Source organism: Lissotriton helveticus, chromosome 5_1 (genome assembly GCF_964261635.1).
Source record: "Lissotriton helveticus chromosome 5_1, aLisHel1.1, whole genome shotgun sequence".
Lineage (NCBI taxonomy): Eukaryota > Metazoa > Chordata > Amphibia > Caudata > Salamandridae > Lissotriton > Lissotriton helveticus.
Genome location: NC_136065.1, coordinates 2142573471 through 2142598789, shown reverse-complemented (window position 1 = coordinate 2142598789; position 25319 = coordinate 2142573471). Strand labels below are relative to the sequence as shown.

Sequence of the window (25319 nt, the reverse complement as noted above, 5' to 3'; positions counted from 1 at the left end):
CATCAGTGTTGATACGGCCTGATCTTTCCACCCTAATACATCTTTATGAAAATCATCCTTAACCTGCAGGTAGTGTTCCTGGTCTATGTTTCTATGACATGCAGTATCATTGAGGTGTTTATAAGCCTTCCTCCTGTACATGCCCATGGGCCACAATACCATGTTACCACCTTTGTCAGAGTTGCCTGCTGCACATTTTTATTTCCCCCAATTTATCTCATTGTAGTACTAACGATAACTACGGAGTGGTGACTGCTCTATTATATGTATATCATAATTGGATCAATAGCTATTAAAATGCGTTCCAGATTAAACAAAAAAACATTGGGCAGCTATTCAGTGTTGACAAGTTTGGACACTAGTGCTACCAGTTCCTGCCTTAACTCTTCTCTCATGCTCTAATTTGTGTCGCTTCCCCCCACTTTGCTGGCTTGCATGCTTCCTGTATAGGTGTGTGTTTTGGCGCTGCATCTGGTGAAGGAGCTATGCGAGGTGGATGAGGACGGGCAGCTCTGGCTGCAGGTGACCAGAACATTGCCTCTGTTCCCGACCCTTTTCAGCACGTTGGAGGTCAGCCTTCGGGTGAAGCAGAACCTGCACTTTGCTGAGGCTACATTGCACCTTCTTCTGACCATCGCAAAGACGCCGCAGGTGCGTGTCTCCTGCAGGGATCTCTGGCGGGAGGGAGAGTAGTGTTGTGTAAGGCGCACTCTGCTGTTTCACCTTGGAGTGTCTTATTTAGTCTCCTTTGCCTCCCTATCGCCTCCCTGACTCAGTCAATCTCTCCGCGTTTCCCTCCCTCTCGTTCCCCATGTTTCTTTTGACTCGTTCCCCATCTTTCTCCGTTAACCTCCTTCTTTCTCCCTTTGTGTTTACATCTTCCCCACCCCTCTCTCCCTCTCCTAATATCCCCTTTTCCCTCTTCATGTCCTTGTTTCACTGTTTCTAGAGTTGAACATGCTAGAGCGGTCTGTTCTGACAGTTCTTTCATGGTTCTTTATTTGAGTTATGTGGCCTTCATCAGGCTTTTGTGCAATGATCACTAACGGTCATGACCTGTTTCTGTGTCCTTCTCAGGGTGCTGCTGCTATGGCTGCTGCTGGTGTGACTCAGAGCTTCTGTCTCCCCCTCCTGAGCCTCTATCAGCTGAGCAGTAATGGGGTCTTGCCGGTGAGTATATCTGGTAAAAGGACGGGATTGAGCTCTAGCTGGCTCTGTAGGAGCTCAGACCTTTGCGACTCTGAAGTGTGGGCTGATCTTGGGGCGCTTCTTCATTCCTTTCTTTAAGAAATAATAGGCAGTGGGAGTGGCCTGTGTGCTGCAAGAGTAGCAGCCATGATAAGGAGTCCCATACGGCATCTTAGTCGCATAGTTCAGAAGGGTTAAAGAGCCTTTGACCATTCAGGCCTATGATTACATCCCACCTGAATAGGAGCCGTGCAAAAGCCTCTGCAGGTCCCAGTAACTTTGAGCCTCCGACTACTTCTTGTGGCGAGATGGAAGTCTGTGTGCTGCACTGAAAGCCGCACTGCATTTGGCACTCGGATGCCTCTGGGTGGGCAACACGTCGCGAGAGCAATGATTACAGTAGCATCAGTGATTTTTGCCCATCTCTTAAGTCATTCAAGCAGGGCAGCAAGAAGAACTCTGGCCAGGCTGCATGGAAAGCTTCTACTGCTCTTTGATTATCCTCATATTGCCACCCAGTAAACCTGTTTTCTCCATTGCTCACTCAGACTGCCATGGCCGGTGCATCTCGAAAAGCTCTGGATGCCCCCTCCTGGCCAGGAGTCTACCGTCTCTGCATGTCCTTGATGGAGCGTCTGCTGAAGACCCTTCGATACAACTTCCTGACCGAGGCCCTGGACTTCGTGGGAGTCCATCAGGAGCGGATTCTTCAGGTTAGCTTCCCCTGCTCCTTCTCGGGCTATCTGTGAGTACAGGTTTGTGGTGTTTGTAACGCGTGCCTCTCTGTGTGCCCCACAGTGCCTCAATGCAGTAAGGACAGTGCAGAGCCTCGCCTGCCTGGAGGAGGCCGACCAGACCGTGGGCTTCCTGCTTCAACTCTCCGGCTTCTCCAAGGAGTGGCAGTTCCATTTGCCGCAGCTCATGAAGGATATTCAGGTAGGTGTGGAAGGCGGATGTGGGTCTGAGCAGCTTGGGGATTTAAGCGATGTCATTGTGGTGCTTTGTGGCGGTCACCTTTGAGGACATGGCAAAATGGTATTGGTTACAAGAGGCTGGATGGAAAGGAAGATGCAGATGGAACAGTGAGTGCTGTTTACCGTGCGGTTTTCTTTCCAGTGCAAGGGTAGAGCGCAGGAGGCCTCGTACATAGAGTAGCTGGAATTCCTGACACCCAGCATGTTACAGGCTCATGGGAACTCCTGTTCAGATCTTCGATATGTGAACTTTTGGAAGTGAATTTACAACAGAAAATAAGAACTATCTATGAAAGATCAACATAGACATTGGCGAGCCAGAGAATGTGCTGCCGGCAGTCCTTGCAGGGTACGTGATGAATGAATGAAATTATATTTGTATAGCGCATTCTACCGTAAGGACTCGTAGCGCTTGTGGACAGCTTGGGATGACAGATCAAAGTTAAGGCACATTGCGGAAAGGTGGGTTTTGAGGAGCTTGCGGCAACAGCACCATTTATTAATGTGAAACACGCTAGGTGGCCTGCATGTAAAAACTATACTTAAGATCTTCATGTTTAAAGTATGGGACAGATGCAATTTCTTTCCGTATTTCGCGATAGACCTGGGTGAATGTAGGAAAGTGGGTTTCTGTTGCAGTCACCCCTCACCTCTCCCCCCCCCCCCCCCCCACACTTTTTTGCTAGACTACTGATGCACTTTTTCATGGTGTGCCCTTGGTCATTGCCAATCAGGTTCCAAGGGCCTGTGTTCTTTCCCCAAAACTAACCCAATTGGCATCTCTGGCCACAGGTCAGCCCGTGGTAAATGGTACCACAGGTACCCAAGGCAAAGTGACCAGAGAAGGCCACTAAGGGCTGCAGCACTTATTGTGCAACTCTTAGAGGTCCTGTACCCTGAAACACACACACACTGCCACTGCAGGCTGCGTGTTTTGGTGCAGAACAAAGTGAAGAGTCGACATGGCACACATCTGTGTGTGCCATACCTACAACACACTGCCCTGGCATCCATCAGTCACCCCTCTAGCTGGGTGCCCTATGCCAGTGGTGAGGGTACAGGTGCATGAATCATGTACCCCTACAGTGTCTAAGTCCATTCTTAGGAATTGTAAGTGCAGTGATGCCATTAAGAGTATATGGTGCTGGGAGCTTATCATTTTGAACTCCACCGCACAATAATGGCTACACTGAAAACTGCATGCCCACACTGATGCCAGTGTGTGATTTAATGAGAAATGCACACAGAGAACATCTTTGAGATACCTCCTGAAAAACGACCAGCCTCTGGTGGGTTCCCTGACTGGTAAACACCAGCCTGCCACCACCAGACATGTTGCTGGACCCCTGGGTTGGGATCCTTCACTCGCTGAGCCCAGAAACAAAGACTTTCCTGGGAGGAGGTGTTCACACCACACCCAGGCCAGGAAGAGCCATTTGTGGCAGGGGCGCTTCAAAGGCCTGGCAGCCTTTGTAATTTGACCCCCAGTCTCTCCTGCTATCAGGAGCAGGCCCCCTTCCTGTCTCCCCTCCCTTTCGGCGGGAAGACAGGCGGGAAAAACTAGCCAGCCCAGGAGGTGTGCCCACCTCTGCCAACTCCACATCTCAAGTATGGGAGGCGAGGTGAAGCCCACTCTCCCGTGCTCGCTATCTTGCAGATGCCAGGAACTCCTTAAACAGGACTAGGGATTGTGCTCACTCCCCCACGTGGGGGGAGCACCCAAGGGTGTAGTCACCCTAAGGTCAGTAGCCCATTGGCTACTGACCTGAAGACCCCTAAAACGCCCCCTAAATACAATATTTAGGGGGCAGCCTTGAACGAAGAAGGCAGATCCAGCCTGAAAACAAGAAGAAAAGAAGGACCGAACAGCCCTGCAGCCAGCTAACAAGAGGAGGACGCCCACTGACTTAGCCCAAGCCCTATAGGCCTGTCTCCCCTCGAACCTGCTCCGGTGAAATCCACAAGAGACACCTCCACCTACAGGCCCCTGGTACCAAATACAAGGGACTTACAAGAAAGTTGAGCAATGCCATTTGAGGACAAGCCAATTAAACATGCACCATTTTAAGGATCAGAGCATGTTTAGTATGGCTCAGGGCATTTCAGTGCCATTACACCACTAGCCTAGTACTCCAAATGGGGCAGGGGGTGTTAAAACTCCAAAAAGCCTGTTTCCTTACACTTCGGATTTGTCTCCTTCTGCCCACCTTTGGGACTGGGACCAGTCAACATTTTTTGTAGTAAGAGATGCTGTAAATACACATTCTCTTCATACTCTTGTCATCCAGAGTTGGGCCCAGTTATATACAACTTATTTTTCTTTGAAAATGTTTCAGTCGCAAATCCTGTTGTGACTCCGCCTTCAATCCACAGCACGCAGGACAAAGCCTCCACCTCAGAGATTGTTTTCTTCCGTAATCAGGTTAAGATTTTTGAGTGCCAGCTCCATGGATGTTAACTCTTTCACCTGGAACTTCGAGGGAAGCTGTTGGAACTTCAACTCCAGTGAACAGAAAACAATCACATACTTCTGGGGCACCGGCTAAGAGGACCTTTATCAACAGTCGAGCACCACACCGGGCACTTCTCGTTGGAACGTGATTGGAAACCCACACCTTCAATATCTTAGTTAAATACTTTTCAAATGGGCAATAGACTTTTAAGTACAGTTGTTGCAATAGGCAACACAATTTCAAACACAATGTGACATTGAGCCCAATGGGAATTTCTAGTTAAAGGCAATTAATTACTTTATGGATTACTTTTCTAACCACAGGACTGGATCCTAGATTCAGTTCTGGGACATCTGTAAACAGTTGAGTAAAAGCGTTTTGGTTACAGTAGTGATTTTTAAGTAATATTATTATATTTTAAAAGTTGAGACTTTTTTCACATAGAATCACCAATGTTATCTTATGGGAGGAAATTCACTTAGCAGGTAAGTAGTGTTATCGTTACTTTTTCTTACTCAGTGTTGGATCCTGGAGCCAGCACTGGTGCATCTCCTGTAAACAATTGAAAGAATTCTTATGATGGATACATCTGCCATCTGAATATCCCCTGCGCCAGCAGCATTCTGATATTTTTTTTCTGATAGATACATCTGCCGTGTGGATTCCTCACCTTGTGAATATCCCCTTGCGTCAGCAACATTCGGAAATTCTTTTTGTAGCTTCGAGCCGACGTGGACTTGGACGTCATAGAGACACGGCATCGCTCGCGACTCCGCTGACGTCACCGACGCCTACAATAGGCCCACGCCGGCGTGATGACATCAGTTCCCTTTTTTCCGCGTCGTCGACGCTAACGGTTTCGAGATACTCAGTAGCTTTTGGTAACTCTGTTACCGTTTTTCTTCGTTTCATTACTCTTTTGCCTCTTTGTCTCCTTATTATGTCGACAAAGAAGACTGGATTTAAACCCTGCTGGGAGTGCGGGAAGATGATGTCCATTACGTATCCACACCAGGACTGTATTTGGTGTTTGAGCTCCGACCACAACGTGGATGGATGTTCGTCGTGTCAAAAAATGAATCCAAAGGGCCTGCGAGAAAGGGAAACCAAGCTTCTTGTGGCAAAACTGAAAGCCGATAAAGGAAAGAAGTCTTCAAAATCCCGCTCGAGGAAGTCGAGGTCAAGATCAAGATCTCGAGAGGCGTCGGCTTCGAAGTCTTCGTCGGATCATGCTTCGAGGTCGCATAAGAAGCATAAGAAAAGGAGACCTGAATCTCGACGTCATTCGGGTGAGAAGTCTGGCTCGAGGTCGAGATCACCCAAGAAGGTCAAATCGAAGGTGATCCCCGCAACAAGAGGTTTCGGATCGAGAAGGCGAGGCCTCGCCTTCGGAGTCGCAAGTTCAATCTATGACTCCGGTTTCCGATCCGACTCCGACACCGTCTCCAGCTCAAGAAGAGGTTGGTGAAGTTCCTAATGAGGAAGAAGAATCGGCTCCTGTTGTTGAACCAGATTCGAATCTGCCTCGAGATTGGCCTGAAGGTGATCATCCACCTTTTCCAGCACCAGGTCAGGATCCTTCAGCGTTCCTGAACGCCATGTATGGTGTTTTCTCGAGGTCCTGGTACCCCTCTGGTGCACCTTCGGGTCCCATGGGTCCAATGGCATTTAATTTGGGTGTGCCTCACTCTTATGCCCCGGCGCCTTTCATGCCGTATATGCCGGCCCCGACTCCGCTGTGGCAGTACCCGGCTCCACCGAGGTCGACGCCGATGTCGACGCCGGCTCGACCGAAGTAGACGACTCCAGCACCGGCGTCGCCCGCTCCAAGTAAATCTCTGGAACATCCTTCTAAGCCTTCGGATTCGGTACCGACGTCGGCTCCGGCGCCGTCGGAGTCGACAGTGGATCCGGCTGCAATCCGTGTTAAACAGAGATCTAGGAGAGAGGCTCAACGTCTCCTAGAAGAAAGGAGGTATTATGAGTCTCATTCAGACTTGGAGGAAGGTGAACTGGATGAGAATTATTTCGAGGAGCTAGCTGATGCTAGTGGTCTTGATTTTTCCCCAGAGTGGGTGTTGCCATCAGGTCCGGATACGCCCTCTAAGGATGTTCAGCCATATCATGTGGTAATGAAAAAGGCAGCAGGACTTTTAGGCTTGACATTACCTACTGTTGATATTAAATCAAATCTGCTTACTGAGGTTCTCCATTCACCGAGCTCAGCTGTGGAATCATTACTCCCATTTAATGATGCGTTAACTGAACCCATTATGGAGGTATGGAAAAAGCCTCTTTCTGCTCCTGCTGTCTCAAAAGGTGTGGCTAGGAGATATGGAGTGGCTCCTAAAGACCCTGCCTTTTTATCATCTCACCCTTCTCCTGAAAGTCTGGTGATTCAAGCTGCGTGCTCAAAAAAGTCAGTTGGTGCTTTTCCCCAAGTGCCTGGTGACAAGGAAGCTAAAAAACTGGATCAAGTGGGCAAGAAAACTTTCTCCTCTGCAAGTATGGCGTTAAAATCAACGAATGCACTTGTCTTATGGGAAGGTATGTGCACGCACTTATGGACTCAATGCGTTTATTAATTCCAAAGGTTCCAGAAGACTGCAGAGGTGACTTTGAGGAAGTTTTAACTGATACTCAAGCGGCAGCTCGTCAAGTTATCCAGAGCGGTCTAGATACTGCAGATTCTGTTGCAAGGATCATGGGTACTTCGGTTGCCACAAGACGTTCAGCTTGGCTAAAATCCTCTGATTTTTCTGCTGATGTGCAGTCTGCACTGTTAGATCTGCCTTTTGATGGTGAAGGACTCTTTGGCAAGAAGGCGGATACAGCCTTAAAGAGATTTAAGGATAGCAGGGCAACTGCTAGATCTCTTGGTCTTCAAGTAAGAGGTTCAACGGCCAGGAAGTTCAGAGGTTTTGGACGCTCTTCTTTTCGTACCTATAGACAAGGTCAACAGCAGCAACAACCGCAGCAGCAGCAAAATACCTTGTATAGGTCATACAGGGGAAAGCAAAGGTCGCGTCCTCGAGGGCGTCAAGCCTCTTCCTCCTCCACCTCCTCCAACCCCCCATCCGCCATTCAGGATCATGTGGGTCCGGTGGGGGGTCGGCTTACCCAGTTTCTACGGGATTGGGAATCGGTTACATCAGATCTTTGGGTTCTCAATCTCGTAGAAAATGGGTATGCCCTTCCCTTTCAGAAATTCCCTCCCAATTACCCTCCTTGCCAGGGATATTGCTCAGAGGAACATCTGTTACTCCTACAGGAGGAAGTTCAAACTCTATTAAGAAAGGGTGCGATAGAGGTGGTCCCAGAGCAGGAAAGGGGTCAGGGATGCTACTCCTTTCTGATCCCCAAAAAGGATGGCAGGCTTCGTCCAATCCTGGATCTCAGGATCTTGAATTTTTATCTGAAACAGGAAAAGTTCAAGATGCTCACCCTTGCGCAGGTTCTTTAGGCTCTGCTGGAAGAAGACTGGATGGTGTCGCTCGACTTGCAGGATGCGTACTTTCACATCCCCATCCTGAAGTCGCACAGGAAGTATCTCCGTTTTACGGTGGGATCGCAGCACTATCAGTTTGCGGTCCTTCCGTTTGGGCTTACTACTGCGCCTCGAGTCTTCACCAAGGTGATGGCAGTGGTGGCGGCGCATCTCAGAAGGTCAGGGATTCCTGTATTCCCTTATTTGGACGACTGGCTGATCAAAGCGGTGTCGTCCGAGATAGTGCTCCATCATCTGCGAGAGACAACCCAGTTGTTGTACAGGTTGGGTTTTTCGATAAATGTACCCAAGTCTCACCTGGTGCCCTCCCAGCGCAACCTGTTCATAGGTGCGGTACTGGACACTACTGTATGTCGTGCATTCCCTCCTCCTCAAAGGATTCACGACATACAGGAAATGATTCCTTTATTTTACAATGGAGCGATCGTTCCAGTCCTGAAGGTCCTTCGCCTGCTCGGTCTGATGGCTTCATGCATTCTTTTGGTCAACCATGCACGCTGGCAAATGAGGGCACTCCAGTGGTGCCTCCGCAGGCAGTGGTATCAGCACAACGGAGATCTCAGGGCGTCAGTGAGGATCTCCAGAGAAGCTGCGGCGGATCTGTCTTGGTGGGGCGTGGAAGGCAACCTGTCTCAGGGGAAGCCTTTTCAGTTGCCTCCTCCGGTGGCCACAGTGATAACGGATGCATCCACTCTAGGGTGGGGTGCTCATCTGGGGGATCTGGAGGTCAAGGGTCTTTGGTCTCCAGAGGAAAGGTTGCTTCACATCAACCTTCTAGAATTGCGGGCGATACGTTTGGCGCTCAAGGCCTTCCTCCTCTCCCTTCGCGGTCGTTCGGTCCAGGTCCTGACGGACAACACGACCGCGATGTGGTACATCAACAAACAGGGAGGAGTGGGGTCGCAGTGTCTCTGCAGAGAGGCTCTGCGTCTCTGGTCCTGGGTTCAGGACCATCAGATTTGTCTGATGGCGAATCATCTGGCCGGAGTTCTGAACGTTCGTGCAGACAGTCTCAGTCGGCAGTTCTCTGCCGACCACGAGTGGAGGCTTCACCCGTTGGTGGTTCACGACATCTTTCAGATGTGGGGGACTCCTCGGGTGGACCTGTTCGCCACTCGCGAGAATGCTCACTGCCCGTCTTTTTGCAGTCTCCAGTATCCGATGCAAGGAGCCTTGGGGGACGCGTTTCAGTTGAGTTGGGGAAGTCAACAATCGGCATTTCTCTGTTTGCCTGACCAGCCATCTCTTTTTAAATCTCCTGTGGTTTTAAGGTTTTTGAAGGGCCTCACGAATAAGTTCCCTCCTACTCCTTTTATTGTGCCTCAGTGGGACTTAAATCTTGTATTGATTTTTTTGATGGATGCTCACTTTGAGCCTCTTCACAAATGTCCTATGAGGCTTCTGACTCTTAAAACAGTCTTCCTCGTTGCAATGACCTCGGCAAGGAGGGTAAGTGAGCTTCAAGCTCTTAGTTACAAGCCCCCTTTCTTGTCCATTCATGCTGATTGAATGGTTCTTAGGACCAGGGCTGCTTTTCTGCCTAAGGTGGTGACTCCTTTCCACCTTGGTCAATCCATTACCCTCCCTACCTTTTATCCTCCCCCACACCCTTCTAAGGATGAGGAGAGATTACACCGTCTGGACCCTAAGAGGGCGGTGTCTTTTTACTTGGACAGAACTAAAGACTGTCGAGTGGATGACCAGCTCTTCATTGGTTTTGCTGGCTGCAAGAAAGGAAGAGCGGTCCATAAAAGAACCTTGTCGAGATGGATCGTCCTCTGTATAAAGATCTGCTACTCTTTGGCCGGTAAGGAACCGCCAGAGGGTACAAGGGCTCATTCTACAAGAGCTAAGTCTTCAACCTCAGCATTGGCTAGAGGTGTTCCTGTAGAGGATATTTGTAGAGCGGCAACTTGGTCTTCCCTCCACACTTTAGCGAAGCATTACTGCTTGGATTCCGAAGTGAGGAGGGACGGTCACTTTGCACGATCTGTTCTCCAGGATTTCCTGGTTTAGAAGAGTGGACACCCTCCTCCGGGAGTGGGGACTGAAGTGGGACTCTATTCACAAGGTGAGGAATCCACACGGCAGATGTATCTATCAGAAGAACAAGTTACTTACCTTCGGTAACGCTTTTTCTGGTATATACAATATCTGCCTGTGGATTCCTCACTGACCCACCGCCTCCCCGTTGTCCACTGTTCTATACCGTAGTTTCTGTAATGTATTTATTTTATTGTCAAGGAGTTATTTCAAATGGTTTATTGCATTTGCTTCACACTGTGTGTGTTACCTTGATATTTGTACTGCGTATACTGTGTATAGGTCTACTGTCATTGGTCCGTCCGCGTGCCTCGAAGGCACGAAAAAAGGGCGGAACTGATGTCATCACGCCGGCGTGGGCCTATTGTAGGCGTCGGTGACGTCAGCGGAGTCGCGAGCGATGCAGTGTCTCTATGACGTCCAAGTCCACGTCGGCGCAAAGCTACAAAAAGAATTTCCGAATGTTGCTGACGCAAGAGGATATTCACAAAGTGAGGAATCCACAGGCAGATATTGTATCTACCAGAAAAAGCGTTACCGAAGGTAAGTAACTTGTTCTTTACGTAGTTCTCCACGCCGACGAGGACAACGTCACAATAGTATGGCTCCGCTGATGTCACCAGAGCCATAAAAGGGCATTGTCGGCATGAAGTTCCCTTTTTTCCGCGCCATCGATGCTAACGGTTTTCTGGGACTCTCCGTGTTTATTCTTGTTACATTGTGTTTTGGCTTGCTTACCTTGTTTCCTTCTTTTTGAGGATGACTTCAAGGAAGTCGGGTTTCAAGCCCTGTAGAGAGTGTGGGGAACATATGTCCATAACTGACCCCCACGAGGACTGTGTCTGGTGCCTGTCGTCGGACCATTATGTCGAGGGTTGCTTTTGTTGTCGCAAGATGAACCCTAAGGCCTTGAAGGAGAGAGAAGCTAAACTCTTCATGGCGAAGATGAGAAAGGAGAAGAGAGGTTGAAAAGGTTGAGACCGAAGTCATCGTCGGGTCATACTTCGAAGTCGAAGAAGCACAAGAAGAAGAGTCACGGCTCTCGACGCCGTTCGGCAAGGACGTGGCTCCGAAGTAGACTTCGCCAGCTCCTCGACATCATGAGGACTTTTTCTCCATACCCTTCAGGCTCAAATCAGGGTACTCCTGCTCGTTCGGCTTCGCCTGCACACTCTCCGACGCCGGCTCAGTCTCCGGTGGATGAGGCTCCAGTACCTGATGAGTCTTCGACTCCATTGGCTCCACTGTTGGCGCCGATTGGCCCGAGTCCGGTAATGCCTCAGCCTGAGTCTGTACCGGGGGCTTACCCACCTTTCCCTGGCCAAGATCCATCACATTACTTAAATGCAATGTATGGAGTATTTGCAAGAGCTATGTACCCCTCTGGAGCGCCTTCGGGTCCCATGGATTTTATGGCCTTTAACCTGGGAGTTCCTCAGGCTCCCTTAATGCCGTTTCTTCCAGCGGCTCCGTTCTGGCATTTCCCTGCGCTGAGGACATCGATGCCGTATCCTTCGTTCTGTGCCTCCGGATCCGTGTTCGATGCCGGCTCCGGATCCGTCAGAGTCGCGTCCGCCAGTTCCGAGGATGAGGTCGAGGCGAAAGGCTCTGAGTTTTGGAAGAGCAACGTTATCGAGCAGAGGAAGAAATGGAGGAAGGTGAGCTTGAAGAGTCAGAAGATTTATTTGAGGGGTTGAAGGAGGCAAGTGGCCTAGATATGTCCCCGGAGTGGGAGCTTTCTCCTCCTTCAGATGTTCCTTCTAAGGATGTAGCTCCTTACCACACAGTTATTAGGAAGGCATCGGAGCTTTTAGATCTACAGCTTCCAACAGCTGTGTTAGTCTAATATTTTGACTGAGGTTCTACATTCTCCCTCCACTGTGATAGAACCATTATTGCCTTTTAATGATGCTATCACTGAGCCAGTTATGGATGTTTGGCGTAAGCCCTTTTCAGCTCCAGCAGTATCAAAATCTGTCGCTAGGAGGTACATGGCGGCTCCAGGAGACCTGGACTTCCTTACATCTCATCCATCTCCTGAGACCCTGGTGGTTCAAGCTGCTTGTTCTAAGAAATCATCTGGGGCTTTTCCTCAAGTCCCTGGGGACAGAGATTCTAAGAGGCTTGATCAATCTGCTAAAAAGGTCTTTTCTTCAGCAAGTATGGCCTTGAAGTCCACAAATGCGAGTCTACTAACCTGTCTCTTTCAGATCTATGTTTATTCAATATAAATTCCTTAATACCAAGGCAGTTTAGTAGGAAAAGCACCACCTGACACCAGTTTTACAGAACATCTTTAGAATACCCAGAATCAAACCTCGAATCCCTCTAAAAGTAGCACCACATAACAAGATGGGCTAAGGATAAATAGAAATATTCATGTATGCTTTCCCAAAAACTGCCATGCTTGCCTCTGTATGAATGCAGAAGCGCAGACATGCAAGACACTGACCACCGGTGCACAAAACAAGGGCCCTGAAAGGAAGTCCTTAACCCTAGAAGTCAGTTCGCAGGACGGGTGGGGCGGTAAGGAATCTATAACTAACCTATGTTTCTTACAGATATATTGTTCCCGAAGGTAACTAACTTGTTCATCTGAAAGAAACAGTTAGTTATAGATTCCTTACCTTAGAATAGATACCCCAGTAATGCCAACCCCGGAGGTGGTTCTGTGAACCAAGATCACACCAGAAAGTCACAGAGCACAGAACGGCCCAAAAAGCCACGGCTGATTCTTTGGGCAGGGCGATTTCCACGACTGTGGCGTTGCGGCGCCATGCCTGGTTACGGTACCAGGTTCTCACCAGATGTCCAGGGCTCGCTCATGGACATGCCCTTTGATGGCTCCCGCATTTTTGGCGACAAGGCTGACAGAGCCCTGGTGCGCTTTAAAGACTCGTGGGCCACGGCCAAGTCCTTGGGTCTTTCTACGAAGAGCCCTGCCACGACTGGGTTTCGTTCCTTTCGTAGCCAGGGTAAAAGCACCCAAGCACGCTCCTCCACGAAGCCTGTGCAGAGCCAGCCACAGCATGGACGTGGCTTTTGCAGGGGCGGATCTGGTAACCAGCGTGCGGGTCAGTCCACCTCCACCACCGCTGATTCCACCTCTAAGCCTTCCTAATCCGAGCTTCAGGGAGCACCCCATGCCAGTGGGTGGCAGGGTTCGCCTTCACCTCCACCACTGGTGCGCAATTACATCGGACAAGTGGGTGCTGCAGATAATCTACCAAGGTTATTCTCTCCCCTTTCTGTCCTCCCCTCCAGACCTGCCGCCTCGGTACCTTCGCATGTTGTGGATCATTTGGCTCTTCTCCGTCAGGAAGTCACGGCCCTCCTGGCCAAGGGGGCTATCGAGTGCATGTCCGGTGTGGAATGAGAGAGTGGTTGTTATTCCCACTTCTTCCTTGTCCCCAAGAAGGACAAGAGGGGACGTGCGCCCCTTCTTGGACCTCCGGGACATCAATCGCTTCCTCCGGAAGGAGAACTACAAGTTCTCTTCCAGGGGATCCTCATCAATAGTCATAAGCATTAGAATATTCCCGCCCATGCGCGGGACCCCGGAAACAATATATTATATGTGCCCCACATATATATAGACATATATATATAAATATATATATATATATATATATATAAAAATAAGCAATTGCAGCCAAATAAAACAATAGAGCTGGAATATGCCGTGAAGAATTTCCACCATACAGTGTATTTTGCATTAGAAACATGAGAAACAACACCAATGCTTGTTTAGAAACTGTTTTAATGCTTAGAAAACAGTAGAAATTCTCATAACACACTGTAAGCATATACAGCTCCCAGGCTGCATTGCAAATCCCCAGTCTAAAAAGACTGAAAAGCTAACCTGTAGCTGAATGTACTAAAACTGACGCCGTGCCTTTAAGGCACCTCTGCCCCTAGCTTCCCATCATGCCTCAGGGGTTACAGTTAGGTCAGTTGTTCTTTCCGGCTCCTTCATGAAGGACCCTGGATACACAGCTCCACACTTTTCTGCCTTTTTCAGTCAGAAAATCTTCTATAGAACAATTTTTTGATTTACTTTGACTTTTAACATCAGGGTCAAGTAAATAGCTGCTTAGCAGTCGATTTTTTGTGAGGTTTTCCTGTCAGGATGCCCTCATTATTTGATGATTGCCCTTCTTGTGGCCACAAGAAGGCAAAAACAGACTCTCATGAGGTCTGTATTTTATGTTTGCCAGAGGATCATGATCCTAAAGACTGTTCACATTGTAAAAATCTGTCTGACAGGACTCTTAAAGACAGAGAGAGGAACAGGCTCTTTGGTCTGGCCCAGAGATCCATGAGAGGAAGATCTACAGAGAGGAAGAGTTCAAAGAGACCCAGAACTCCCTCCAAAGGCAAGTCAGAGCGTCCATCAACCTCAGCACCGGGCTCGGCGCTGAAAAAACCGCATCTGATAGACAGTTCGAGAGAAAAAGCTCAGTCGACGTCGGGACCGGCGTCGATGAGGGAGTCGTCGTCGAAAAGTTCACGACGACGAAGAAAGCTCCGCCGTCGTCAACTAGGCGACGATCGGCGTCGAGAGAAGCCACGAGATCGCCGTCGACGAGAAGATCGACGTCAAGATTTGAATCACCTCCGCCGTCGTCAACCAGGCGACGATCGGCGTCGAGGCACAGATCACACCCGCCGTCGTCTCAACGTCGACAGGCTTCTAAGAGTGTGACACCTCCGCCGACGTCTCCACGGAGGCGCTCGGCGTCGAGGAGTAAGAGCCCCCTCGGACGCTCGTCGTCGAGGAAGGGATCGTCATCGACGGCACGTCGGCGCTCGACGTCGAGGATGTCCGATCCTCCGCCGTCGCCACATGTCAGGTCAACGTCGAGGGCATCGTCGACGACAGGACAACGTCGTTTGACATCTCCGTCGCCGACAGACCAAGGTCGGTCGACGTCGAGACCTCCGTCGACGGCAGGGCAACGCCGTTCGACGTCGAGACCTCCGTCGACGGCAGGGCAACGCCGTTCGACGTCGAGACCTCCGTCGAAGGCAGAACGACGCCGTTCGACGTCAAGGGAGAAGACTCCGTCGTCGGCTCATCATCGACGTCGAGGGACCACAGGTCAACGTCGAAGCATTCAACGTCGAAGGTTATCACTCCGTCGACGCCGCAGAGGCGTTCGACGTCGAGGGAAAGGCTTTTGAGACGTCCTCCAACACCGGTGAGACGGAGATCTCCTTCAGTGCCTTCGACAGTCCTAGTGACACAATCTGCTTCGCACCATTCCTCCTTAAGTGCCTCTGGTTCATCGAGGTCCTCTTCTAGGAGTAGGAGTCCTGTGCAAAAGAGTCCCCAGCGGCGGTACATCACACAGGCAAGACTCTCGCCAAGATGGTATGGTCCGTTGAGTAAATGGAAGGATTCTGGAGCAACGGAGAGACTACAAAGGTACTTGAGTCCAGTCCACAGGTCCCCTCTTCAGCAGCTGGCAGATGAGGCAGATGGACAGAGTCCTACCATTCACCGATCACGCTCACGAGAGAGAAGAGCGGACAGGTCGCATACCCCCAGGGTCTCCCGATCACCAAGGAGGGAACAACCCAGATCTCGAACACCGAGAAAGGAGGTACGGACTGAGAGATCGAGATCTCCAGTGCATCAGAGGGAATCACGTTCTCCTCGAAGGGAGGAACGACCTAGGAGATCACCAGTGAGGAAGGAGAATTCTCACCACAGGAGAAGAAGAACTCCATCATCATCCTCCTCTTCATCTTCATCTAGATCTTCTAAAGGGGATTACTCTCCAACGCTGGCAGACAGCCCTCGCTCAAGAGCTTCCCCGCTTGACGACGTCAACACGTATCTGGACGTCTTGCAAAGGGGTGCTCACAAACTTAATATAGAGATGGCTACTGTGATTTTTGAGACCCTTCATCACAAATCATATACACGGCCTTTGCTCCCATTGGTTCCAGGGATAATGGACCCAATCAAAGAGGTTTTCCTCACGCCAGCAACGATCAGGGCAGTACCGGCACGTATCCAGAAGAAATATAGGCCGGCCGACTCAGATCCTATCTTTGTTAAAGGAGAGCCTGCGGCGGACTCAGTTATAGTAGCCTCAGCTAAGAAGAATCACACAGTCGCTCCTTCTTCGTCGGTTCCTCCTGACAAAGACAGCAAGACGCACGATTCTTGGGGACGCAGGGTATGCAGCACAGCAGCTTCATCCCTGAAAGTCTCTAGTGCATCAGCCCTTCTGGGAAGGTACGATAGAGCCCTATGGGACTCCATGGAACGATTCAAAGGGAAATTGCCCAAGGAGGACCAGAAGGACTTTGAGGAGACAGTGACGGAGGGCTGTTTGGTGGCAAACCAAATGATTAGTTCATCAGCAGATAACGCCCTTCTAGCAGGACATGCCTACTCACATGGGATATGTGCGAGGAGATCCACTTGGCTACGTTTAACTGGACTCAAACCAGATGCCCAGCAGCGCATCCTCAATCTACCTTTTTCCGGATCTTCACTCTTCGGGGAGCATGCCGATCAGGAAATGACCCGTATGAAGACTGAGTTAGACACAGTGAAGGCAGTTGGTCTGGAAAAACAGAAAGGGCCGTTCAAACGGCGCTTCAAGACCAACAAGAACCGGGGAGGCCAACAGAGGGTTCAAACCCCTCAATGGTCTCAAAACAAGCCACAAGGAAAGCCGCAATACAGAGGAGGAAGGTCAAGCAGAGGCAGAGGCGGACATCATCAGTCCTCTACCACGCCTAGAGGAGGCAAGGCCTGAGCAGTGGCTTCCTCTGGCGCAGTTACCCACTCCAGTGGGAGGAAGTGCTGCACAACACCTGGCAGAGTGGGTCAGCATCAGAAAAGATCGGTGGGTGCTGAATATACTGCGCAATGGATATGCGCTATGTTTCCGGAAGAAACCACAACCGATTCCTCCAAAAAAGTCTCGCTCGTACCAACTAGAGCTCCTCAAAACAGAAGTGAGCGTCCTCTTAAAGAAAAACGCAATCGAAGAGGTACCCCTATCCCAAAGGGGGAAAGGAGTGTACTCAAGATATTTCCTTGTCCCCAAAAAAGATCAAAAAGGCAAATTCAGACCGATTTTGGATCTTCGACTCCTCAACAAAGTGGTGGTCAAAGAGAAGTTTCGCATGTTGGCACTCCACCAAATATGTCCTCATCTACAAATCGGAGATTGGATGTGTTCGGTGGATTTACAAGACGCGTACTTCCACATTCCTATTACACCAGGTCATCGAAAGTACTTGAGTTTCCTGGTAGGGACCAAGCATTACCATTACAAAGTGCTTCCTTTCGGACTCAAATCCGCACCAAGGGTCTTCACCAAGTGCATGGCAGTGGTAGCGGCGTGTCTACACAAAAAAGGTCTCTTTGTGTACCCATATCTAGACGACTGGCTCCTGAAGAGTCCGTCCCCTCGTCAAGCCACCAAAGACTGTCACCTGTGTCTCCAACAACTACACAGGCTCGGCCTCCACGTGAACACAGAAAAATCGGTCCTGCAGCCCACGCAAACTATCCACTATCTGGGAGCAGTTCTAGACACAAAGTTAGGAAGAGCGTTTCCTTCGCAGGAGAGACTATCTTCCATGGGGCAAAAATACAAAGAGTTACTTCAGTTTCCTCGTCCAAAGGTGCGAGAAGTAGCGTCTCTATTGGGCTCCATGGCGTCCTGCATCTTCCTAATACCGAACGCCAGGTTGAGGATGCGGCCTCTACAAGAGTCTGTGGAGGATCAGTGGGACCAAGCGACTGGAGATTGGGAGGATCGAATCATCCTGTCTCAAGAAGCACTGACCTCAATACAGTGGTGGACTCGCCCTTGGAATGTCCTGCAGGGAGTCCCTTTTCAGCAGCCTCTTCCTTCGCTGTCTGTGGTAACGGATGCATCTCTGGAAGGCTGGGGTGCTCACATGGGTCATCTTCAGATTCAGGGTCGCTGGTCGACCATCCTTCAGACATGCCACATCAACATGCTGGAGCTTCGAGCAGTTCATCTGGCGCTCAAAGCGTTCTTTCCAGCAATAACAACGGACAACACTACAACTATGTTCTATCTGAACAAGCAGGGAGGAACTCGATCTCGCCCTCTGTCTCTGGAGGCCCAGACAATCTGGCACTGGCTTCTGGCTCGGGGACTGTCGGTGGTGGCAGTACACCTTCCAGGCGAGCTAAACACAAAAGCGGACGCACTCAGCAGGCACTTCGAAGATCAGCCAGACTGGGTGCTAAACGACGAAGTAGTCGAAGAACTCTTCCGTTGCTGGGGTCGTCCAGACATAGACTTATTTGCGGACGACGAAAACGCCAAATACCACGCCTTCGCGTCCAGGTTCCACCGGCCAGGGACGCAAGGGAACGCTCTCCTGCTGGAGTTGACAGGAATGTTCGCTTATGCTTTTCCCCCTCTGGCACTGATTCCGAAGGTGGTGGCCAAGCTCATCAGATCGAGCATGGACATGATCCTAATTGCTCCGGATTGGCCGCGACAATGGTGGTATCCAGACCTGTTACATCTGTCGCTGTGTCCACACAGACGTCTGCCGTGCAGGCCAGACCTGCTGAGCAAGATGAACGGGAGGATCCTGCATCCCAACCTCCCGTCGCTGAACCTGACTGCATGGCTCCTGAGGTCTTGCAATATGGACACTTAAATCTGCCTCTGGAATGTATGAATATTTTAAGAGAGGCAAAGAGACCTTCCACAAGGGCGTCTTATGCGTTCAAGTGGAAAAGATTTTTCATTTGGTGTAAGGACCATGGCTTTGATCCCACCAAAGGACAAGAAGAGGTAGTCCTTCCATACCTCCTATACTTAGCGACATCAGGGTTGAAATACGCTTCTATTAGGGTTCATCTATCCGCCATAGTAGCGTACAGAAAATCACCTACACAAACATCGTTTTTTCAGGTCCCAGTGGTGAAGGATTTCCTTCAGGGATTAAAGAAGGTCTATCCCCCTGTGAGAAATCCTTCTCCTCCCTGGGAGTTGAACCTGGTTCTCTCCAGACTGATGTCTACACCGTTTGAGCCTATACACAAGGCCTCCTTGCAGCATCTCACTTGGAAGGCGGCCTTCTTGGTGGCAATAACCTCTGCGCGCAGGGTTAGCGAGATACAAGCACTCTGCACCAAGGAACCTTACACTGTGTTTCATCACAACAGAGTGGTAATGAGGGCTCACCCATCTTTCCTTCCAAAGGTGGTATCGGATTTTCATATAAATCAAACGATTACCCTTCCTTCGTTCTTTCCTAACCCATCGACCCCAGCTGAGAGGTCGTTGCACTCGTTAGATCTTAAACGGGTGCTAAAGTTTTACCTAGAACGAACGAAGGACACCAGAAAGACAGACCAACTCTTTGTCAATTATGGTGCAATGAGGACCGGGTTTGCAGCGGCCAAAAGATCCATCTCCAGATGGATTGTCTCTTGTATCAGACTAGCATACCAGCTGGCTGGCAAACCTTTGTTGCAATCACCCAAAGCTCATTCCACTAGAGGGAAAGCAGCCACAATAGCTTTTTTGCATGACATTCCTATGTCAGAAATATGCAAGGCTGCGACATGGAAATCAGTCCATACCTTTACAAGGCATTATTGCCTAGAGTCTGATTCCAGAGCGGATTCTCAAGTAGGGCAAGCCTCCTTGAGAAACCTTTTTGGGTAGAGTAAGGCCTATTCTTGGGCCTACGGATATGAATGTTATCTGTTGATTCCTTTGCCCGCAGGGATGAGGTGAGGCTTGCTACTCTATTCTAATGCTTCTGACTATTGATGAGGATCCCCTGGAAGAGAAGGATTAGTTACTTACCTGTAATCCTAGTTCTCTTCCAGGGGTATCCTCATCAAAGTCATAAGCAACCCTCCCGCCTCCCCGGGCAAAGGACTTTGTTTTTTACATAGGAGATGGTTTTTTTAACCTGTTATTACCATGGTTTGGTTTTCAGTCTCCGAAAAGAACAACTGACCTAACTGTTACCCCTGAGGCATGATGGGAAGCTAGGGGCAGAGGTGCCTTAAAGGCACGGCGTCAGTTTTAGTACATTCAGCTACAGGTTAGCTTTTCAGTCTTTTTAGACTGGGGATTTGCAATGCAGCCTGGGAGCTGTATATGCTTACAGTGTGTTATGAGAATTTCTACTGTTTTCTAAGCATTAAAACAGTTTCTAAACAAGCATTGGTGTTGTTTCTCATGTTTCTAATGCAAAATACACTGTATGGTGGAAATTCTTCACAGCATATTACAGCTCTGTTGTTTTATTTGGCTGCAATTGCTTATTTTTATATATATATATATATTTATATATATATGTCTATATATATGTGGGGCACATATAATATATTGTTTCCGGGGTCCCGCGCATGGGCGGGAATATTCTAATGCTTATGACTTTGATGAGGATACACCTGGAAGAGAACTAGGATTACAGGTAAGTAACTAATCCATGCTGACTCTGGCTCAGGTCCTGTCTGCCCTGGACCTGGAGACTGGATGGTAGCATTGCACTTGCAGGACGCTTATTTTCACATCCCTGTCCTGCCGGCCCACCGTCTTTACCTGCGGTTCACGGTAGGCCAGGAGAATTTTCAGTTTGCCGTGCCAGTCCCCCTTGGGTGTTCACGAAGGTGATGGCGGTGGTCGCGGCTCATCTGCGCAGGTCAGGGGTGTCAGTCTTCCCCTACGTCGACGACTGGCTGTTGAAGGCGGGCTCGCCCCAGGCGGTCGTCAACCACCTCCAGACTACGGCCGACTTCCTGCATTTGCTTGGGTTCTCCATCAACGTGCCGAAGTCGCACCTGAGTCCCTCTGAGAAGCTCCCCTTCATCGGAGCGGTTCTCGACTCGACGCAGTTTCAGGTTAATCCTCCCGAACAGCGAGTCTGGGATATTCAGGCTATGATTTAACTCTTCCAGCCTCTATTCCGGGTTTCAGTAAGGATAACGCTCAGGCTTCTGGGCCTGATGGCCTCCTGCATCATGCTGGTGAAACATGCCAGGTGGCATATGCGGGCCCTGCAGTGGGACCTGAAGTTCCAGTGATACAGCATCAGGGCAACCTGTCCGATCACGTCCAGATCTCGGAGGGCGGTGCACAACAGTTGCAGTGGTGGCTCACGAATCGTGATTGAGTCAGTGGCAGATCCCTCTCCCTTCCCCAACCGGAGCACACAGTGGTGACCGATGCGTCCCTCCTGGGATGGGGAGGCCACTTGGAAGAGATCGGAGATCAGAGGCCTCTGGTCTCCGGCGGAGTCCTGGCTCCATTTTAACCTTCTGGAGCTGAAGCGATCCGACTTGCACTGAAGGCATTCCTTCCCTCTGTCCGGGGAAGTGTAGTGCAGGTGTTCACGTACAACACCACCGCCATGTGGTATTGCAACAAACAGGGCGGCGTGGGGTCCTAGATATTATGTCAGGAGGCTCTGCGCCTCTGGACATGGCTGGAACATCAAGGCATTGCCTTGGTGGTTCAACATCTGGCAGGTTCCCTGAATGCCAGGGCGGACAAACTCAGCCACCGGTGCATGATGTATCACGAGTGGCGTCTGAACAAAACGTGGTGCAAGGTCTCTTTCTGCAGTGGGGAGAGCCTTGGTTAGATCTATTCGCCACCGACAAGAATGTGCAATGTCATCAGTTCTGCGTGTTGGAATTTCCAAGGCGACACTCGCTCAGAGACGCTCTTCGTCGCGAGTGGAGCTGCGGTCTCTTGTACGCCTTTCTGCCTATACAACTTCTGCCCAGAGTGCTGAAGAAGGTCAGGTGCGACCGGGCCCAAGTCATTCTTGTGGCTCCGGACTGGGCTCGAAGAGTATGGTATCCCGAGCTACTCAGTATGAGCATCTATCCCCCGATCCGTCTGCCTCTTCGGGAGGATCTTCTGTCACAGCAGCAGGGGACGGTCCTCCACCCGAACCTGTCCAGTCTCCACCTCCATGCGTGGAGATTGAGCGGCGACAGTTGACATCTTTTGATCTTCCTCCTGAAGTCTGTGATTTTATTCTGGCAGCCAGGCGTCCCTCCACCAAGACGGTATACGCCTGCAGGTGGAACAAGTTTGTGGCATGGGGCACAGTAAAGGCTATGGATCCCCTTTCTACCCCTCTTTCTGAAGTCCTTCTGTTCCTTCTTTCTTTGGCCCAGCAGGGCTCTGCTCTGGGCACTATCAAAGGTTATCTTTCTACCATCTCCTCCTTTCTGCGTCTTCCAGATCAGCCTTCTCTTTTCAAGTCCCCGGTTGTTAACCGTTTCCTGAAAAGCATTACTCATACGTTCCCACCTGTGCCCTTCATAATGCCTCAGTGGGACTTGAATCTTTTGAGCCCCTTCATAACTGTCCCTTATGTCTTTTCACTCTAAAGACGGCTTTCCTGGTGGCTATCCTCTGCCAGAAGAGTGAGTGAGCTCCAGACTCTTTCTTCTAAACCTCCTTTCCTTTCTGTTCATCCGGACAAGGTGGTTTTGAGGACCCGTCTTTCTTTCCTGCGAAAGGTTGTCACGCCCTTCCACATCGGGCAGACCATCACTTTGCCCATCTTCTTTCCACCTCCGCATCCTTCAAGGAAAGAGGAAAGACTCCACCGTTTGGACCCAAAATGTGCACTCACATTCTATCTGCAGCGTACACAGCAGTCCTGGGTGGATGATCAGCTTTTTGTTTGCTACGTGTGTGCTAAAAAAGGTCGGGCTGTGCACAAACGGACCATCTCCCGGTGGGTCGTTTTGTGCATCAAAGCATGTTACTCCTTGGCCAAGAAGGAGCCTCCTGTGGGACTGCGTGCCCATTCCACCAGAGCTACTGCAGCCACTACTGCCTTGGGACGAGGAGTTCCCTGGCATGACATTTGTCAAGCAGCTACGTGGGCCTCGCTGCACACGTTTACCAAACACTACTGCCTTGACAGTCCAGTCAGGAGAGACGTCTTCTTTGGCCGTTCTGTGCTCTGGGACTTTTTGGTGTAATCCTGCTCGCGACCCACCTCCATGGTTGGTATTGCTGGGTATCTATTCTAAGGTAAGGAATCTATCACTAACGTGTCTCTTTCAGATGCACAAGTTACTACTTGTGTAACGATATATCTGTAAGAGACATTAGTTAGTGATAGATTCCTTACCACCCACCCATCCTCCCCGTTCTGTGAACTGATTTCTACGGTTAAGGTCATCCCTTTCAGGGCCCTAGTTTCAATGCACCAGTGGTCAGTATCTTGCATGGCTCTGCGTTTCGGCGCTGAAAGTCGTGTATGTAGGAGAGTAGGGTCTGCAATCCTATGATCACCCAGATTTTTGCTTTTTGCTTCACTGGTTTACGACTTTCCCTGGCTGTGGGCCTGCTAATCAGACCCACAGCCTAGCTGTTCTCTCTTTCCAAATTGTACCCAGGTACTGAATTGGCACTGGGCCCTCTCCAAGTCCCTGTACCCAGGGCTGAGGTGCACCCAGAAGTCTCCCAGGGGCTGCAGCATGTATTATGCCACCCCTGGGCTGACTAACTAAACAGACACAACTGGCTGCTTGACAGCTGGTGCAAGGTGGTGTACTCACCCTTTGCTTTAGATATAGTATACCTATATCTAACCCTCAAATGGACACACAGATCTCCTATCAGTCACTCCTATGGCAGGCCTTAACAATCCTGAAGACAGAGTGCTTGGAATCGTGTGAGATGGTGCTCTGGCACGAGCTGAGCCTGTCTGCGGCTTTCGGGATCTATCCCTTAGCCGTTTCCATGATAGCATCAGACCATATACTCTTAAGTGCCTTATAATCCTCGCGGTTATGGTAACTTTGGACTGACATTACCTAAACATGTCGTGTAAGGTGTCATACGCTTTGGAATACTACCCCCTCGCCAGTTCTGGCGACGGGGGTAGCATTCCACCCCTCTAGAGGGAGAAGACATGTTGGTAACCTGTAACCCCGGTTAAAGTCAGACATAGCCTCAGCTCCACAAAATGGAGGCTGCCACCGAGACACAAGTCTGCCCTCCTGCTGCTGGGAGTCCTTCCAGCAAACGGAGGCCTGGACAAAGGGTTTCCTGTCAGGGGCGGTGCCAGCACCGTCCCAGACAGGATTTTGTGTATCCCAGGTAGGCAGGGCTTTAGAGGAAGGTGACTGCAAGTGGCACCCCGGTGCTCACTGTGCATAGGCCGGCTTGAACCAGTTCCAGGGGCACTCCAGCCCCTGATCTGGGGAAAAGCCCGCCAAAGGAGAGGGGTGTAACCACCCCCCTCCTATTCCCACCCATAGGGCAGGACTTAGTCGCGTGCCAGCCCCCTTTTTCAGGATAAAGGTAGGAGCAGGCCCCCTTCCAAATCAGATCATCTTTGAATCCTGAAACTACTTTCCACGAAAGGAACTCAAGACTTCTTCCTAAGATTTCTCCCTTGTGACTAAGGAGTAGTCACCCTGCAGCAGCAGGCACCATCCAAGCATCGCGGTCTGCTGTAAGTCTCTCCTCCGGATCAAGACTGCCCAGCTCGACGAGAACCGGCTTCCCAGGCACCTCTGACCTCTACCTGCATCATCAGCCCAGCTGAGATTCGTGGCCATCTTCAAGACTGCACGACGCTTGTCCAGCACGACCACCGAGTGACCCTCGACTGAGTGCTTTGGGGTAAGAGAAGCCCCGACCCCGAGCAGCTCCAGCACCGAAGTTCAGCCCCCTTGCATCCATGAGATCTGCGTGGGGCCCTTCTGCTTTTTGCTGCTCACCGCGTTGTCCAGGTCACTTGCCCGTTGGCTAGTGACCCTCCAGACGACGTCCTACGTTTGTTTCACCGCTGGTCTAGCTCCTCTGGACTGGCCCTTGTCTCCTCTTGAAGGGGAACTTCCTAGGACCCTCCTGGTCCACCCCAGACGCCATTTTGTGTCACCGCGTGGGCTTGCCTTAGCCAAGGCTTGTTGCCTCCTTCACCAGATCCAGCATCGCCAGCAGCAGACATCCGACGTGGGACAGCTCGCAGACCTCCAGCCTGGTCGACATCAGCGCCCTGGTCCGTGCAGCAGCAGAATCCAGTGTCACCTCTTCACCTGGCTGAGTGACCTCGTCCGGTGCCATCCTGGTGCCCACCCAATCACTGGCTAGTGATTCAGAACTTGGTCCCCTCTGCTTACAGGTATCCTTCTTC

At 50.4% G+C, this 25319-nt stretch overlaps 1 protein-coding gene across 2 annotated transcripts in view; it reads left to right on the top strand.

The window, feature by feature from the left end:
* The window catches only part of NUP188 (nucleoporin 188), a 761473-nt gene that overhangs the window by 642341 nt on the left and 93813 nt on the right, over positions 1–25319 (top strand). For both annotated transcript variants that reach the window (XM_078646272.1, XM_078646271.1), the window contains exons 35-38: positions 451–651; positions 1078–1170; positions 1737–1901; positions 1987–2124. In XM_078646272.1, the coding sequence (XP_078502398.1) occupies positions 451–651; positions 1078–1170; positions 1737–1901; positions 1987–2124 (597 nt within the window). The remainder of the gene's footprint in view (positions 1–450; positions 652–1077; positions 1171–1736; positions 1902–1986; positions 2125–25319) is intronic.